The sequence below is a fragment of the Chrysemys picta genome, chromosome 6 (genome assembly GCF_011386835.1).
Source record: "Chrysemys picta bellii isolate R12L10 chromosome 6, ASM1138683v2, whole genome shotgun sequence".
NCBI classification, from domain to species: domain Eukaryota; kingdom Metazoa; phylum Chordata; order Testudines; family Emydidae; genus Chrysemys; species Chrysemys picta.
The window spans coordinates 28,416,401-28,436,129 of record NC_088796.1 but is presented as its reverse complement, the minus strand read 5'-3'; the positions used below and the strand labels follow the sequence as shown (position 1 = coordinate 28,436,129).

The window sequence follows — 19,729 nt, the reverse complement described above, 5'->3', positions numbered from 1 at the left end:
TGCATGTTTGACCACCTCTTGTGCCCTCTGTCTGCCAGGACTACTTCAGAATTCTACCGCTTTCAGCTGCTTCAAACAACTGCTTCTCTTTTTAATAAACCAGACAGAGAAATATTTCCCATACAGTTTCAAAATTACACTGGTGTTGTGCAGTTACTAGACTGCCGGCCAATTCAATATTCATGTGATTGAATGGCAGTTTGATATGTTACTTTCTCTGTATCAAGATGAGCAAATTAATCTATGATGTTTTTTTCTCTCTATACACTTAGAAACCAAATTGTTAAAAAATGTTTTCATCTAGCTTTTTAGAATGGCTTCCTTTGGGTGGAAGAGGAAGATTGGGGAGAAGGTTTCGAAGGCCACTTCCCAACAATTTGAAGCTGAAGCTGCTGATGACAAAGGTCTAGTTGATAATGATGATGATGTTGACTGGCTCCATGCCACTAAGAGAAGAAAGGAGATTCTGTTGGAAGACTGCATGGAGAAAAGTAAACAGCTGAAAGATGAAGGTGCACGTTTGGCTGAAAATAGGAGGTACCAATATTATTTTAATCTTTATTAGGGTAACTTAACACTAAATACCATTTTATTTGTTTCTAACGCGTATGTTTAAAAGATAAATCCTACTAAACTACTTATACAGTCCAGTACTGAATCAATCAGTCATTACCATTTTTTCAGTTTAGTTGCCGAACCAGAAAATCCAACATTTTTTTGCTCATTTTGAAACAAAATTGAATTTTGTTATTTTTTCTCAATAAAAAACTGAAATTTTTTTGTTCAGGTCAAATAAAGCATTTGAACAGTGATTCAAAATGACATTTTGAAACAACTTTTTGAACTGTCACAGTTTGATTAAAAAAATGTTGTTTAAAATTTACACAGTTTTTGACTTTTTCAAAATGTTCCCACCCCCTACCCCCCCACATTTTTTATTTGGCCAAAACTATTCAATGAATTTGACTTGCAACTGCTTTTTTCTTCATGCTTACTAATGAACTGAAAAATTTCAGCCAGTTCTAGTCATTACCATTGACAACACTTTGGTGGCCTACATGAAATGAATTTACAGTCTTTCTTTTTTTTATTAGATATATGTTCATACCGCATAAACCAACACCATATGGTGTATGACTAGGTATCTTTGATGGTAGGGTAGTCTCAGAGATGAAAAGCTTACTGAATATGAAAACTGAACTACCTTCTTAGCCTAGGATACCTAGAACAAGCTTTTGATAACTTTGGAGGGGTGAGATAGAGACATTTCCACTGTCACTATCATACTGCATCCAGAAAAACAACCTTAAGATAGAGAATATATTTAGCCTATTCATAAAACAAGTTAATCTAATTATATACAGCCTTTGTGTCTCTTAGTTCTGTTCTTTTAGGCCTAAAGTATTGACATTCCTCAAAAATAACTAAAACCAGTTTTAAGTATGTTGTCAATATTTTTTAAGGTAGCAACATTTACTGCTTATGTAGATACTTATACCAGAAAGCACAAATTATACCACATACCAAGATGCATTGTTAATCACTTTGCAATCATTCAGCATTGGAAGTACCACTTTATTTGTTTCACCTTTTTGATTTATACATTTGAAAGAGATTGTATTTTCAATCTTGACAATATGAAAACATTCCTATTCTATTGTAGTCTATAGGGTTTTATACCACACTCATCACCATAATATTCCTAAATACCTGCACTCCTGTAGCTGAGTATTTCACTTTCACTGTGTGTGTGTGTATATATATATATTCGGTATAAGCTAGATTCTTTCTTTCTTGTATTTTGCTTTTGGACATAATGAAGGAATTCTTAGCTCGTTATGTATCTTGGTATCTTTTTGTATATTTTTACCTTATTTTTGTGTATTATGTAAAATGCAATAAAGCTTTTAAAAAACAACAAAGAATTTCTGGTATATACATGGGAAGGACACGGATATCATTAAGATTCATGTAAAAAAGCTTTAAATTCACTTAATTTTTTCTAACTAAATATTTTGTTAACATAAATTTCACCATCAATGTCTGTGGCCTTTATGGCTGTTACACACTATGGTAGTAAGATGCTGACAGGGCTTATAACTATATGGCAGTCCTCAGGTTTTAAAAAAAATTCAAAATATTTCATGTAGTTCAGAATCGAAAACCCTCAGTATGGACCTCTCTCAGTCTTTTCATTTCTGCATTGTATTGACTCGTGAGGGTCTGAAAGTGAGTAGGCAAACCTGGGGTAATCATCTTCAAGGAATGATTATTTTTTCTGATGCAAAAGTGGTTCATTTTAACCATGGCTTAGATCTGTGCATTGTATATTATAATTTTGTTGTAAATATATACATGACAAGCAATCCAGTCCCTAGGGTCAGAAGGCCTAACAAATTTAAATTAAATTAAAATTTCTTGTAGGCATTGTGGCAGTGGTGTTTTTAGGAGTGACACAGCTTAGCACATAGTTTTGGGATGGCATTTCTTGCATGGGGGAAGCCTGGAGGAAGACAAAGTTGGAAGTGAAAGAAGGAAAGGGGGGTATTGAGGCTGGTGTTATTGTTGGGGTGAAGGGGGTGAAGGAGGAAAGCAGAAGGAGACAAGAGCGAGAGAGGCTAGGAATGAATTATCTAAAGACTTGACAATGCAATTGACTTGTTAGGGAGTGGAGGGATTCAAAGGGTGTGTGTGTGTTGTGATTAAAGGAGTAGGTGAAGAAGATGATCTTTGGCAACAGCATTTTTGATGGACTCCAGGAATGAAAGCTAAATAGGTGAAAGACAGAAGAGTAGGAGAGATTACAGGATTCAAGGTGGAATAAGGTGCAAATGAGCAGTTTGGATTAGGAAGGAAAGAAAGAAAGGACAGATCTTTGAAATCTTGTGTAAGAGTGTCAGGTTTGGTCACTGCTTAGAGGATTTTACTCGTTCTTTTTGCTGATACAAACTAACACGGCTACCACTCTGAAACCTGCTTAGATGTGGTGGAAGAAGGGGGCGGGGGGCGAGCCAAAGATGCACCCTCGAGGTAATAGAGAAGATGGTTATGTTATCAACACTAAGGGATGCAGTGGAGAAGATTTGAAAATAAAAAAAAGATCAGTTTTGACCATGTGATGCTTGTAATAATGCAGATCATCCAAGATGAAATATCAGTATAGGCTTGCTTACCCTCAAAAGTTACACTTAAATTGGAATAAATCAGGTTAGTTAAGCAAGTGCAACTTTCTCTGTGGGCACTTTTAGGTCTATATGGCACAAGCGAAACAGATATATTAGTTTAAATCTGTTTTAGGAGTGTTCATATAGAAAGTTGCACTGGTTAAAGCAAATCAGTTTAGAATCACACCTTTGTGAAACCAGTGCAACTTTGTGAGTAGATTAGGTGTAATGGAGAAATCCAGATTGGAATAAGTACTAAAGTCTTGTTTCTGTCTATCCATGATCCTTGAAGTTTATGATATGGAGAGTTAATAGTAAAAGAAAGTTAGAGGAAAATTCGAATTTTAGATAAAAAGATAATTAACTTGTAAGTATTGCTGTGGATATGTTTTGGCTCTTTCCTGCTACTCTGCAACAGGAGTTGTGATGGCAACTTATTCAGTAGATGGAGCTAGAGACCTTTTTAATTTACATACCTTTGTAGAAGCCTTGCTTATTATCTTGAAGAATGGGGGGGAAAGGGCAGCCAAATATTTTATTTTGTACAGGCAGAAAAATTATTAATTTTTTAAAGGTTCTTACTCATTTGCATTTTATATTGTAGTTATGTAGATTTCATGTTTTTAAAAAGTTCAAAGTTTGTAAAACCCTCACATTTCTGCCAACATGTACCCCTTATTCCATTTTGTACTTCATAAAAAAAAACAACCAACCCTCTCTCTAAAAGCCCAGCACATGCTGTGAAGCATTTCAAGAACACTTTTTTTCATTCAGAACAATCTAAAAGCTGGCCAAATGTCCTATATTTTTACTTTTGTTCAAAGAAGATAAATAGTTTGGTTTCTCTGTTTCTCACATGTTAATGTAATTTAGGTTGCCAAATTGATAGTTGTACTGTACCCATTCTCAAATTTTCTTCTTGTGGCAGCAAACTCAGCCAGAGATGCCACAGAGTTGTGGGCAGAAGTAGGTAATTGCTAATCTTGTTAGCATACTGGTTGTACAGGACCGTTAGGAATTGCTCTGTTTACCATTTGTTAGTTATTGTGTTTTTTGATTACCGCATATACTCGTTCATAAGCCGAATATTTTTGGTAAAAAAGTGACACATCAAAGAGCGGGGGTTGGCTTATAAACGGATCTACACCAAAATTTGATGATTTTAAACTCTATGGAATCATTGAATTGAATATCTAATAGAGAGATCGGCAACCTGCGGACTGCCAGGGTAAGCACCCTGGTGGGCCGGGCCGGTTTGTTTACCTGCCGCGTCCACAGGTTCGGCCGATGCCAGCTCCCACTGGCCACGGTTCACCGCTCCAAGCCAATGGGGGCGGCAGAAAGCGGCGGCCCATGCATGCCTCGGCCTGTGCAACTTCTCAAAGCCCCCATTGGGAGTCGCGATCGGCTGAACCTGCAGACGTGGCAGGTGCCAAAGGTTGTCGATCCCTGATCTAATACATTGTAGTTTTGTTTACCTGGAGCGTCTGCAGGCACTGGACTTCCCGCAGTTCCCAGCCAATGGGAACTGCGAATCGCGGCTACAGGGAGCTAAGGGGCTCCATGCCTGCCGACACTCCAAGTAAACAAAATGTCCCAACCCGCTAGAGGCTTACCCTGACGGGCCGGGAGCCAGAGTTTTCCAACCCCTGAAATATAGGTTCAGCTTATGAAAGGGTGATACAGTTTTTGCTATTTTTACCTATCCATTTTGCGGGGGTCAGCCTTTAAAGGAACGGGCTAATGAACTTGTATATTGGTACTCATTTCTCAACCTACTGGGAAATCTCACTTAATCCTCACTTGAGAAATTCGTTTTTTCTTTTCTAGATATACGCCAGAGTCCCCGCAATATGTGTTTGGTACTATTATCTAGCATTACTACTTAAGAAATTAACTGGGTTTGGTACTTTCTGTCTAGATGTTGTGAGATATCAAACAGTAGAGGAGGATAGGAATATCCATCACAAATTATTATGATTAAGACTAAGATTTAGTCAAGGATATTTTTAGTAAAAGTCATGGACAGGTCACGGGCAGTAAAAAAAAATTCAGAGCCTGTGACCTGTCCATGACTTGTACTATATACCCCTGACTAAATCTTGGGTGCTTTGGAGGGGGGGCAAAGGGGGTGCTGCAGGTGCTCTGGGGCAGAGGGCAACCCGGAGGCGCTGTTGGTGCTCGGGGTGGGGTGGGGGTCAGGGGAGGGAGCTGGGGGTATGGCCCAAGACGACCGCTGCTGCTTGTGGGGGGAGGCAGCCTCAGACTGCTGCTGCTCTGGGGGAGGAGAGGGCGAAGTGGCCTGAAACTGCCCCAGCAACAGCAGGTGCGGCTGCCTGAGCTGCTTGGGAGGCCCTGGGGTCAGTTACACCAGGCGCTACAGAAATCATGGAGGTCACGGAATCCATAACTTCCATGACCTCCGTGACAGACTCGCATCCTTAATTATGATAAAAGTATGTTTGCTGTGGTATTTGGCAGGATGAGGTACTATAAAAGAGGTTTATTAGAAAAGTGGGAAAGGATTAATAAGTGAAGATACTTGTCTCCTCTTGAGTCAGCATACTCATATTTATTTATCTGTATGCACATACACTGTTCCTTCCTCCATAAAATTTTATAATGCTTGTATTCAAACAATTTAAGTGTGTGTGTTTTGGTTTAAATGTACAATCATTACTGGCTTAGTAATAATTTTTGGGAGCATGAAAATAATAATATTCCATCCTGACCACCTGTTTATTTACAATGTTTAGAAGTAGTTAAAATGACAGGACAAAGATCATGGGGTGGAAAGCTCCTTAATTTCTCAATCAGGGAAGTTGATGTTCCTTGCATAACGAGAATATAATAATGAAATGTTTTCCCAGAAGATCTAAAAGCCATTTCTGGGATGAAACATGGCAACTGTTTAATTAGGTTTAATTACATTACACAGTAGTCCAGGGCAAGAAATGAACAATATTGTATCTAGTGAAAACTGCAGATAAATGTAGATTGGCAGAATGTTATTGTCAATTTAGAATTTGACTAGGACACTAGGCTGGTATCACCCATACTCTTACAAAAATGTCCATGGGATATTGGTGGTCAGGACATCAGTTTGATCATTTAATCAGAAAGAAAGCATCTGTGGAATATATTCACCATACCAAGGTATTTCAGAACTGACTTAAAGGGAAGAGTGGTGCCTACTCAGTCACCAGCCTCAGTCACTACTGCCTGCAGCAGCTGGATACACTTTGTCCATATCGGCTTGATTTGTGAGACGTGATGGGATCATTATGATTGCAGACACTGCTTTCCTCCTGGCAGATCTGATCCCATACTTAATAAATAAGCAGTTCTGCTTATTAGTTTATATATTTGTATATCATATAGTTACATAAAGTTGTAATATCATTTTAGCTTGTGTATAAGTATATTGTTTTAGGAGGCTTTTTGTCTTAATTTAAAAAAAAAACTTGAAAGGTCTGCATTTGTTGTTTCATATTCTGTTACAGAAAAAAAATAGCAAATAAAGATTTTTGTAATTTTACATTAAATATAAAGACATGGGTTGGCAAACAACACTTGTGAGTGTTTCCGCTATGTCTCCTTCATGCAAATACTGGTAGCTGGTTTGGAAACACCCCTGGTTTATATACAGATACTGGACAGGAGGAGTCAATAAGTTGTGTTGCATAGTCAATAATTCTTAGGTGAGAAAAATATTCAGCAACAATGACACAGTCTATAGAAAAGATTTTGCTAGCCACGCTTCACGATGTGGATAGTTTTTACAGTTAATAAAATTACTATAGTATATGATGCATAAAGCACAAAATCAATGTTGCAACAAATGTTTCCCAATTTGTTTAATATTTTGAACTAAAGTAACTACATGGCCGCCAAAAGTATCCCACATATTAAAACATGACTGTGTAAACTGTAAATATTGTGATGGCCTTTGAACTTTGAAATTCAGATACATAATGTCTTTGGAAGCCATTTAGAGATGGATTTGATAAACAATGCTATCCAGGTAATTCTTGGATACAGTTACCTCAGGGAGAATAAAGAATTCTGTTTTAAAAAAACAAAACCAAACAAAAACAACAAAAACAGCACTTAGATTTTAATACACTCCAAAGGGGGTGAATAGGTATGTGTGTGTTAACGATTATATCCTCAGTGGGGTGATCTGGTTCTGGAGGGGCAAGAGAGTAAGGAGCCCTTGCTCAACCTCCTCTCTGTCTCTTTTGCTGCTGGGAGGCCTCATTAAAGTTGCACAGTTAAAGTCAAGAAAATCAAATGTGAAGGTTCCTACCACAACATTAACTTGGCTATATTATACATGTGTTCTGTTTTCTATTAATATTTTCTTTGCTAAATTAATAATGTATTAGTTTATGTTATCAAATGAATGCCACAGATTATGTAGGATGTGCAGTATGTGCAAATTATTATTGCTTTGGGAACTTTTTGCATTTCCTGACTTTGTTTTAACTGTTCCACAAACATAGGTTTCCTTGCATTAAAATATTAAACAGAATAGGGAAAGTTGAATAGGGAAACATGGTGTTCTCATTTTAAGAAGTTTAGTTTGATTTTACATCCTTAGATTTTGCTTGAACTGCCATTCTTTTATTTGCCTATTCTTTTTAAACCAGCATCTTCATGATGAGTAAAAGCTCTCCACTGTTAACATTCTTTGCTGAACTATGAGGAAATTATACTCATAATTCTCCTAACGAGGCATGGATAATACAGTAAGAACTCATTACTATTATTTGTAAGTGGAAAAGATTGGTATAATGTTGTGGTCTCTTGTTATCATCAGGGGTGCATATGTGATATTTTTAAGAGTGCCCATTTAGTACTTGATTCTTCCACAAGGAGCAGGGATGTCCAAATAAATTGCAATGAAAATGTCAATGGTAATTATCTTTGGTTAGTCTGCTTTATGTGAGTGGTCATAAAAAAGCATTGAAAAATTAAATAGCTTTATCGCTGTTTGGAAGAACATCTGGTGATATCAATGCGGGCAGCATGATTTTAAGGCAGCATATTTGAGTTTTGTCTGTACATTTTTTTAGTGATTTAGCATGGTTGCCTTGTTTTAAACCACTCCATAATAAAACTGTCCTTGGTGTAAAGCTGTCTTCCACTGCAAATGCTCCATCACGTGTTTCCCCCCATAAGAGGCAGAATATGTGAATTGTAATTCACGCAGCAGATTTGGGTTCTGGAGTGATTGTGGGTTGGTCTTCCCAATGGATGGATCAGGTCAGCGGAACATTATCTCACATTATTAATGCACTGTGAGATCATCAATTCTTTGTATGTGTGTACTCCCAATACCTGACTCAGCTATATCACTAAGCATCATGGACATCAGTTTTGAAGGAAGTCTTAGCTGAAGACAGTGTTGACTATATATAGCTGGTTGGAAAGGGGCAAGCAGGGACATGGATATGTGTGGGGTTAGGACCTGAGGACCTGGTCTGGGGACTTGTCTACAGAGAACTGAGGATTTAAAGATGGGATTGGAGGAAGTATAGGAAGAGGGGTGTGTGCGTGCGCATGTGTGTGTGTAATACTAAAGGAATCAATGCTTTATTCTGAAAGATAAATGTTATGAAGCCCTTTAAAATGTGATCTTGGTAAAATAGACTACTTAACAAATCTAAACAGATTCTCCTAATAAAATAAAGAAAATAGTAACCGATCTGTTGAAAATATCTTCTTTTGTGTCAAGCTAAATAAACTGCATCAAACACTGATTCTATACAATTAATTTCCATTGACAAAATAGTCTTTTCAAAGAATACTTTTTTGAAGACAAAATACTTTGGCTTTAACTTTTTTTAAAAGGGCCGGTGAAGTATGCCAAATTGACAATCCTGGAGACTGAAGTCTGTTGTGTATCCATAAAAAAAGAAAGCAAAGGCAGCAACAGTTCAAGTTCTCTGCCCTAGCAGTGCGCTCAGCCGTGACCTGGAGAAACCACCTCTAGGAGAGAGAGGATTGTTCAGAGCTTTGTTGTCTCTGCTGATATTGTTAACAGGCCTGCCAATTAGTGCCAAATGGTGGTGGCTGAGGGTGGGCACTGGGATCACCAATACATTAAATTGTGTACTAGCTCATTTCACATTACCCACTAAGTATCTGTGAGATGGTAACAACTTCCAGTTCCTAACTGACTGGGTAAGATTTGAATTGGTGACTTTGTATCCTATTCTCAAAGAATTTTTAACTAAAACTTTATCATATGTTAAGTTTTCACTTTAGTACTTTCTTCTTAATAATACATTACTTTTTCTTCTTTGCTGTGTGTTCTAGATCATGATCTTTCAGGATAAATATAAAATAGCTTATGTTAAACTCTTGCTTCATTGATGAGCATAGACATGCATCCTATCTAAGAGGTTTAGGTGCTTTTCTTTTCTTAAGGGTGGTTATAATTCTAAGCACGAACATTACAAGTGGTTTCACAAGGCTAGAGCTTTATTGACTTCACTAGGGCTCCATGCAGACTCTGGGCATGTCTGTGCTGCCCTGCAGTTGGACTGGTCTGAGCAGTGTGCGCCAAAGTGCTGCATTGTAACTCCCCCGTGTGGGTGCTGCTGGTGTGAACTAAAACGTTCCTAGTTGTTTGCATTAATATAGTCCTCCTCAAACAGGACTGCATTAGTGTGAAGTTGGAGCCTTTTAGTTCATGCCTGCAGCGTCCACATGAGGAATTACAGTACAGCACTTTGATGCTCAGTTCTCACACCCCTGTAGTTCGAATTGCCAGGGCAGCGTAGATGTGCCCTATGAGAGCTGTCTGCATGGATTCACTCAGAGGATTAGCGCCTTAGTCACTATGATTCATTGGTAAAGTGGTAACTTTTGGGGAGATGGGGAAAGACTTTACCTTTCATACTGATCTAAATTTTGTTTGATCTTATTTAGCTGATGAGTAGTCCAGTTGTCAGTTTGTTTAGAGACGAAACAGTCCTCTACGAGGTACAAGGGGTGAAATAGCCAGAATAAAGAATGTAGATAGGTCTAACATGACTGAAAAATGCAGACTATTTTTGTGCAATACAGGATTACACAACTGAACATGTTTACACATGGAGAAATATATTGTTGGACCACATTTCTGAGGTTATGTTTCTTATGTTCAGAATATTTTCCTGATTGTTTGGCAAAAAGTCATTTTGTAACTTTGTTTACTGGTCAGAACTTACAGTGTGTTCAGGAGACATTTTAATCTTACTGAATTTTTTAAACTCAGTAATAAGTACAGAAAGTGTTTTTATAGTGTTTAACATCCTCACATCAATTGGTACCTGTAACATTATCATTTTAGCCTACAAGTTAATTATTATTGCCAGTTTTATTATTTCTCTCTCACGTGGTGAAAGTGCTGTTGCTTCCTGGTGATTCCTCCAGCTGGCTTATATAATTGAAAAGGAAGCTCGGTGTATAACACTGGCCTCAAATGGTTGCTTCTATATACATTTGTTCTGTTTATCTTTGACTTGGTTCCTTTCCTCTGATGATTCTAGCAAATATTATTTTCTGACAGCTCATCATTCTACTGTCAGAAGGGGAGTTCAGTTTTTAAGTGATTTTAGTGATGTTCTGATTTCATTTGTAGATGTTTCCATGTTTATGTGTAGAAGGAATTACAAATGTTATGAAAACTCTTTATGTGGATTTTGGCTTTTTAAATAATATCCTTTGCTTTAGAACTTGTTACTGTCATTTGACAATAGAGAACTGTAGGATTATAACATCAATACCTTATTTGGACCCTGTGTATGTTTTTGTATATATGTTTGTTACTATGTATGCATAAATACTGAAGGGAAAGAAGGTACTCAAAGAACAGCTGCAAACAATGAGTTTTTTACTAAGTGAATACACACCGTATTCAATAACTATAACCCGGAGTGCTGCTTTACCATGTTATATCTGAATTAATGTTATATCGGGTCGCATTATACTGGGGTAGAGGTGTACAAAGATTTTGAGTAATCATATGAAATCACTCCATACAAATCTCAGTTTCATGCTTGAGGAGCATATAACATTTTTCTGTGATTGATATTTGAAGACATGAAAAGCAATTCCATAATGCTTTCATAATAAAGTCTCTGATGTGCATATAAATAATGAATTATAAGGTTTATAAGGTTTATTAACCAGGCATTTTTGATGAAATAGTGTAAAGAACACTTTTTATTTTGTAAAATTATTGTGTGAAGCATAGGTGGTGGTAGGGACAAAAAGTAATAAAATATTCCTAATGAGAGAGACATTTGGATACTGGCATATATGGCATTTATTGTTTTATGTGCATGTGAGATCTGTAAGTTCAAAGAATAGTTTCTCTGGGTAGCTGATGGGCATTTAAAACTGAGTTTTGATCATTGGCGAATGTACTGTAGAGGACAGTACTATATTATCCGAGAGATGGATTCTGTGACCAAACATGTCTTTTCTGTCTCTAATTTCTGTGATTGTTCTTGAAGAAATGGACTCATCCTGAGGGTCCAACCTTTTGCTGGGCAATAAATCAGAAATTTGGCTGAAGAGAGAACACACTGTAGATATGTTTAAAAATGCTAGTGGTTACCATGGTAGATATGTGAAAGGACTACTGGGAAACAAATTAAAAATGTGCAGGACAGAGGGATGTGTGATTATTGTTTGCTAGTCTTTTAAGAACAAAAAGAAGGATACGAAAACTGAAAATAATGGAAGCTGGAACGAACCATCAATCTGCTTAGGGGAACTGAGGTAAGCTAATGTTCTATACAGAAGGAGTAGGAGTTAGGAGTGACTCTCTCCTGACTGAGATGCAGAATGATGTCAGAATACCAGAGTGCTAGTGAGATGAGCTGGCTAGGGGCCTTGGGCACTGGGACGAGTACACATATTGAAAGAAATAATGCCTGTGTTAAGTGAGGTCCAGAATAGTGAGTGTTATTTACTCAGGGGTTACTGAGAAACAGTTCTGGATCAGGTGCTTTTTGAAGTTGAGCATCCTTTTGTGGCAATCCAACAGCATGTGCTAAATTAAATTTAAACCCAAAGGTTAGCCTGTTATCTTTCAAAAGCTCTCTCTCTCTCGTCTCTTTAACAGATCAAGTGAGAGTAAATATACAAAAATGGTATTTTAACTCTGCATTTCAAGTATGTTTTGTAATGTTATAGATGAAGCTAGCCCAGTGAAACCTGAGGTTAAAATTTTAATGAAAATAGCTATAATTTCAGATAACTAACAAACCCCTATGAATGTCAAGGTTGTGAACCCAAAGGCTCCATGTTAACGTATATGGATAGGGAGCAGCTTGTTCACTTCTTATTTGTGTGGCTCTGTCTGCTTAGATCAGCAGAAAAAATATTTAGAAAAATATTGTATTTGTGTTTTAGCTCAGTGTGTTAATTCAGTAATCGAGCACAAACGTGTATCGTTCCTTTTATTTTCATTTTCCCTATTTAATAATGTCCTTTCTGGAAGAGGCTGAAGCCAGCTTCAGGATGTTTTTTTCAAGGGCAGTATTGAAAACTTTGAGATAAAATGACAGAAACCTTCCCGTTGCTGGCAACCTTGCAACCGCTTCAGGAGCAAGCAAAGGTTTTAGGAATAGCAGGAATGTTTAGTAAGTGATTTACTCGTATCTCAGTTTTCATCAATAGTATATTTTTCCTTCTTGTTACTCCAAATGACTTGACTTTGTTGAACGTGTTTTTTTTTTTAACACACTAAGAGAGCAAGTTCTCAAGGGAACCAGCAGTTGTACGGGTTTTATTCCCAGATGTGATTTTAATTTTGCCTTCCCCTTCTTATCTCTCTTTTTCAGTATAAAACATTGTGATTAATGCTTCTCAGAAAAGTTTCTTAAAACAGTCATAAGAATTAGACAAGAGAAAAAAGGAAGTAATCAAAAGAAATACAATTTGTTTAACAGTAGAGAAGACAGTAGAATCCTTCTTAGAACATGTAATTCTGTTTACTGCTCAAAATGTAACTCATTTACCACATCTTGCTTATTACAGAATAAGGGCTGAAGTGAAGAACATGCCCACTGGGAATTAATTTGGACAACCTTTCTGAAGTGTGTTGTTCAGGGTTTCAGTCAAGATCTGTGTAGTTCTATTTGGCAGCAATCTCTTTCAGTAGTTTGTATGAATTTTAAAAGGTTAGATAGTATTCAGCAGGAGGAAGCATTGTAATCTAGGAGTTAAAGTGGGAAGTGGGAGGGCTGAGAATTCAGACATGTTGGTTCTATTTCCAACTGACTTGTACTTTGAACTTGCTCAAACCATGCATCCTCTCTGTGCCTCAGTTTTCCCATGTGTAAAATGGGGGCAATCCTAACTTTATAATGTGCTTTGATATCTTCTGATGGAAGGTAACTGTGTAAGTGCAAAGTGTGATTTATTACTGTTACTTGATTGCTGTTGTCCCTATCCTTTTACATTTATGCCATTCTGATCACTTTTCTAGGAACACTGTTTTAAAAAGTTTACTGGATCTGAAAACGTTTGTGCTGGTTTGCCAATATTTCAAGTCCTGGTGGGCTATAGATATAAGACATTAACTTAATGTTTTTGTAACTATCTGTTTATTCCCCTGTTTCAGTTCAGATGTATTTTTAATAGTCCAGTTTCACTATTAATATAGGAAATTAATACCTTATGCCATTTGAAAGCAGTGTTCTCATTCTTTAGCTGTATTAAACATTGATTTCTTGACAAGATGGTAAAAAGGATAACATGCTTTGGTGGTCCATTATTTCTAGGGCTGTCAAGTGATTACAAAAATTAATCACAATTAATCATGCAATTAAAAAAATTAATTGCAGTTAATCGTGCTGACAAACAATAATAGAATACAATTTATTTAAATATTTTTGGATGTTTTCTACATTTTCAAATATATTGATTTCAATTACAACACAGAATACAAAGTGAACAGGGCTCACTTTATATTTATTTTTGATTACAAATAAATGCACTGTAAAAAAAATTTTTTTTCAGTTCACCTAATATAAGTACTGTAGTGCAGTCTCTTTATCATGAATGTTGAACTTACAAATGAGGAATTATGTACAAAAAATAATTGCTTTCAAAAATAAAACAATGTAAAACTTTAGAGCCTACAAGCCCACTCAGTCCTACTTCTTGTTCAGCCAATCGCCCAGACAAACAAGTTTGTTTACATTTACAGAAGATAATGCTGCCCGTTTCAAGTTTACCATGTCACCTGAAAGTGAGAACAGGTGTTTGCATGGCGCTGTTATAGCTAGCATTGCAAGATATTTACATGCCAGATGCGCTAAAGATTCATATGTCCCTTCATGCTTCAACCACCATTCCAGCGGTCATGCATGCATGCTGATGACGGGTTTTGCTTGATAACAGTCCAAAGCAGTATGGACCAACACATGTTCATTTTTATCATCCGAGTCAGATGCCACCTGCAGAAGGTTGGTTTTCTTTTTTTGTGGTCCAGGTACTGTGGTTGCCGCATCGGAGTGTTGCTCTTGTAAGAATTCTGAAAGCATACTCCACACCTCATCCCTCTCAGATTTTGGAAAGCACGTCAGATTCTTAAAAGTTGGGTCGAGTGCTGTAGCTATCTTTAGAAATCTCACATTGTTACCTGTTTTGCGTTTTGTCAAATCTGTAATGAAAGCGTTCTTAAAATGAACAACACGTGTTGGGTCATCATCCGAGATGGCTATAACATGAAATATATGGCAGAATGTGGGTAAAATAGACCAGGAGACATACCATTATCCCCCAAGGAGTTGAGTCACAAATTTAATTAATGCATTTTTTTTTTTTTTAACGAGCATCATCAGCATGGAAGCATGTCCTCTGGAATGGAGGCTGAAGCATGAAGGGGCATATGAATGTTTAGCATATCTGGAGCATAAATATCTTGCAATGCCGGCTACAAAAGTGCCATGCAAATGCCTGTTCTCACTTTCAGGAGACATTGTAAATAAGAAGCGGCCAGCATTATCTCGTGTAAATGTAAACAAATTGTTTGTCTTAGCGATTGGCTGAACAAAAAGTAGGACTGAGTGGACTTGTAGGCTCTAAAGTTTTACATTGTTTTGTTTTTTGAGTGTAGTTATGTAACAAAAAAAAATCTACATTTGTAAGTTGCACTTTCAATAAAGAGATTGCACTACAATACTTGGATGAGGTGAATTGAAAAATGCTATTTATTTATCATTTTCACAATGCAAATATTTATAATCAATAATAAATATAAAGTGAGCACTGTACACTTTGTATTCTGTGTTGTAGTTGAAATCGATATGTTTGAAAATGTAGAAAAACATCCAAAAGTATTTAATGCATTTCAATTGGTATTCTGTTGTTTAACAGTATGGTTAAAACTGGTGAATCGCGATTAATTTTTTCAATCACGCTTAATTTTTTTGAGTTAATTACATGAGTTAACTGTGATTAATTAACAGCCCTAATTATTTCATGATCTGCAAGGGTTAGAAACATGCAACTACTGGAAACCTTTCCAATACTAGGTATTCAGGTCTTTTGTAAATCTGGAACTCCCTCAGTTTAGCAGCGTTTTTCGGCATTGGTCCAAAACAGTTAAAAGTCCCAGGTAATTTTAATTCTTTGATGTAAAAGTCATCGAAGTTTAGAACCCCTTGAGATAGCCTAGGCTTTTGAGGAAACCAAACTTTTTTTTAAATATGTGTTTAAAGGAATTAAAATGTAATGTCATTGTAATTATTGGTAAGAAATGGGGAATTTTACTTACCCATTTCCCCCTCTTTAATTAAAATATGGTATGTGTGTGTTTGTGTAGGTATCTTAATTTTTTAAACATATTGAGTGAGTTTCTGTGCTAAACTTGTATACAAGTTGTATACAAGAGATACAGTGTGGAACTTACATCCCAGGGTGGGTTACGGTAGCTTTAAGCCACCTTTGTGCCAACCTGATCATGCACTGCTCTGAGGGCTGGAGAGGTCCATGGTGTAACCTACCGCACCCTTCTCCTACCACACTCTTCCCACCCCCAGCGTGCCTCCTAGCCTGGTGATTGCAAGGGGGTCCTTGGAAGACGGGTCCTTGGAAGGCAGGGAAATCGTCACTCAGTTGGAACTGAGACTTTTAGTGCCTGTTTACACCATGTTAGTCCTTTACCTAACATAGAGCAGTTGGAGTGGGGTAGATTTTACACTAAATTTAAAATCAAATTAGAAGCTGTTTTGTCACAAAGTTTTATCACAGAAAAGTAATTTGTTAGACCTAGGAAATTTTTGCAGTTGTTTGAATTTATATTTATAAAGGTCATAGAACGTTTATGTCCGTCCACTGTTCCACTCTCCAAATACAATTTAACAAACAATTCAGCCACATAAGGAAGTAACTTGACTCAAAGGAAAGTATTCAGTTTTCCTTTAAACATCATCTCCATTGCTGGGCCCCTCCCCATTCAGGGAAATTTATAGAAAGTGAGGGCAGGCCAAGTATATTTAGTGAACTATGATGTGTGTGGACTGGACTTACAGTGCCTGGTACATTTGGTAACAGTGAAGCAGTTAATACTACATTAGTAACATCCTTATGAGCTGAGTTCTGTAAATCCCTAGTTAGACTTCTTGTGGATCTCATTCATAATAGTTTATCCTTTCTAAGGCTTGGTCTAAGCACAGATTTGCACCGGTTTAACTTCTTCCTTACGTTAATCCCATCAAATGGGGTCTGCTCTGCTCTGCGGGTCATCTCCCTCCAAAGTGCTCTGTTCAGTACCATATTCTCTATCACACTACATGCTAACGTATCTTTATGACATCCCACCACTTCTTCTTGAATCAGCCTCTCTGTTTTTTTCCTTCAGCCTTGATCTGTTGGTCTCTCTTACACACACAGTTGTCAGGAATGCACTTTACGTGGTCAAACCATCTGAGCCTGCACTCCTTCATTTTTTTGTGTAGGGATGTTACTTTGAGTGTGTCTCTAATATTCACATTCCTCATGCTTACACCACTCATCCATCTCAACATTTGCATTTTTTGTGGAACAGATCATTTGCTCATGTTTCTTCTTTGTTGCCTAACAGTGCCATATATTAAAACTGGACAGACCAGTGTTTTATAGAGTTTTCTTTTTGATCTTACAGTTACGTAAGAACATAAGAACGGCCATACTGGGTCAGACCAAAGGTCCATCCAGCCCAGTATCCTGTTTTCCGATAGTGGCCAGTGCCAGGTGCCCCAGAGGGAATAAACAGAACAGGTAATCATCAAATGATCCATCCTCTGTCGCTCATTCCCAGCGTTGGCAAAAAGAGGCTAGGGACACCATCCCTACCCATCCTGGCTAATAGACATTGATGGACCTATCCTCCATGAACTTATCTAGTTCTTTTTTGAACCCTTTATAGTCTTGGCCTTCACAACGTCCTCTGGCAAAGAGTTCCACAGACTAACTGGGTGTTGTGTGAAAAAATACTTCCTTTTGTTTATTTTAAACCTGCTGCCTATTAATTTCGTTTGGTGACCCATAGTTCTTGTTTTATGAGAAGAAGTAAATAACACTTCCTCATTTACTTTCTCCACACCAGTCATGATTTTGTAGGCCTCAATCTTATCCCCCCTTAGTTGTCTCTTTTCCAAGCTGAAAAGTCCTAGTCTTACTAATCTCTCCTCATACGGAAGCAGTTTCGTGCCCCTAATCATTTTTGTTGCTCTTTTCTGAATCGTTTCCAATTCCAGTATATCATTTTTGAGATAGGGTTACCACATCTGCACACAGTACTCAAGATGTGGGTGTACCATGGATTTATATAGAGGCAATATGATATTTTCTGTCTTATTATCTATCCCTTTCTTAATGATTCCCATCATTCTGTTAGCTTTTTTGCCTGCTGCTGCACATTGAATGGATGTTTTCAGAGAACTAACCACAATGACTCCAAGATCTCTTTCTTGAGTGGTAACAGCTAATTTAGACCCCGTCATTTTATATGTATGAGTTGGGATTATGTTATGTTCATATAACATACTACACCACTTATCCCTCTCCATGTGAGCCAGGCATGCATTATCCTAGCTCTAATTTTATCCTCCATTTCCCTGGAATCTGGAACCCGGGTACTTGAAACGTTACCTTTTTAGTGTTGTCTGCCCAACTAGTTTCAAGGATGAGTATTTGGAATTCAATGAAATTTCATGCCATATAATCTGTTTTCCCACTGCTTATTTTGAGCCCATGTCTTTCCAACACATCTCTCCACCAATTTAACTAAAAGATGTGACTTTAAATTGCAATGCAAAACTATGGGTGGGTTCTCTTTATGTGGTTTAAATCTGACTTATGTTGGTATAGCTTGCATTGATAAAGTCAAACATGTAAGCTAAAATGGTATAAACATTTTAAAACTGATATAATTGTGTTCAGACATGTTCAGAGACATACAACTGTACGTAACTAAGGCACCTACCTTTACAGGTGAAGGCATACAAAAAGAGTCACAACTTAGTAATAACTTTAAAAAAATCAATAACAATTCCAAAATAGTTTTATATTCTATATGTGACATATTCAGAATATATGAGAGTGTGATGTGTGTTAGAGTTTCCATCAATGCTCATTTTGGATGAGTTGCTTAATTACTGGCTTTGCCACTCATAAGTATTAAATCTATCTAAAGCTCAAGGTGATGAAACTTTTTTGTCAGATCACCCTATTATGTATTCCTATTAGTGTGTTAAATAAATAACTTTTTAAGGCAGGAACAGTGTCTTTCTGTATGTTCAAACTATGTCTAGAAAATTGGGGCTCTACCAGAATGCAAACAATATGGGACCATATGTAAAAATTATAGATATAATTTTACGTGCATACTGTATATGCTCTGTGTATATAAAATACAGTTCTTTGACAGTCTTATGATTTCTGTTTTGTTTGTATGAGCTCAGATTTGAAAACAGAAGCGATCCTAGACATTCTGTTATTTTTGAGAACTGAAGTTTTGGTGTTAGTTTGTGGAGAATCCAATTCAAAATGGTCATTTTCCAGGTCTGTCATTCTCAGTTAGTGGATACTGGATATGTTTATATGCCAAACTGGCCCTGGCAACTAATTGACAGTATTTAGACAGCATTGTTTGTTTTGTCTTTGACCTGTTAACCAGTAATATAAACTGCATGTTGTAGAACATTGTTTAAATTGTTTGTCTTCTGTAAAATTTGATAAACAACATTTTAGACACAGTATGTTTCATGGTTGTTGATCACTTAATCAGATCCTTTGGATAAGAGCTGTTAGCTTTGAATAGTATCAGAGGGGTAGCCGTGTTAGTCTGAATCTGTAAAAAGCAACAGATGGGTGCCACAGGACCCTCTGTTGCTTTTTAGCTTTGAATAGTGGTTCGTGTTAATTTAGCTTCACAGTCACATTTTACAGTTAAAAATGGAGATGTATTGAATGTGTCAGACAAAAGACATCTGAAGAAGTGAGGTTTTTACCCACGAAAGCTTATGCCCAAATAAATCTGTTAGTCTTTAAGGTGCCACCAGACTCCTTGT

General features: G+C 37.0%; 2 protein-coding genes across 3 annotated transcripts in view; one reads left to right on the top strand and one right to left on the bottom strand.

Moving 5' to 3' along the window:
- LOC135972348 (myb/SANT-like DNA-binding domain-containing protein 7) overlaps positions 1–19,729 on the bottom strand; it is a 554,005-nt gene that overhangs the window by 156,998 nt on the left and 377,278 nt on the right. The window lies entirely within an intron of this gene.
- TTC33 (tetratricopeptide repeat domain 33) overlaps positions 1–19,729 on the top strand; it is a 105,339-nt gene that overhangs the window by 1,078 nt on the left and 84,532 nt on the right. For both annotated transcript variants that reach the window (XM_005282146.4, XM_065550038.1), the window contains exon 2: positions 305–537. In XM_005282146.4, coding sequence (XP_005282203.2) covers positions 314–537 — 224 coding nt within the window. In that variant the 5' untranslated portion in view covers positions 305–313. The remainder of the gene's footprint in view (positions 1–304; positions 538–19,729) is intronic.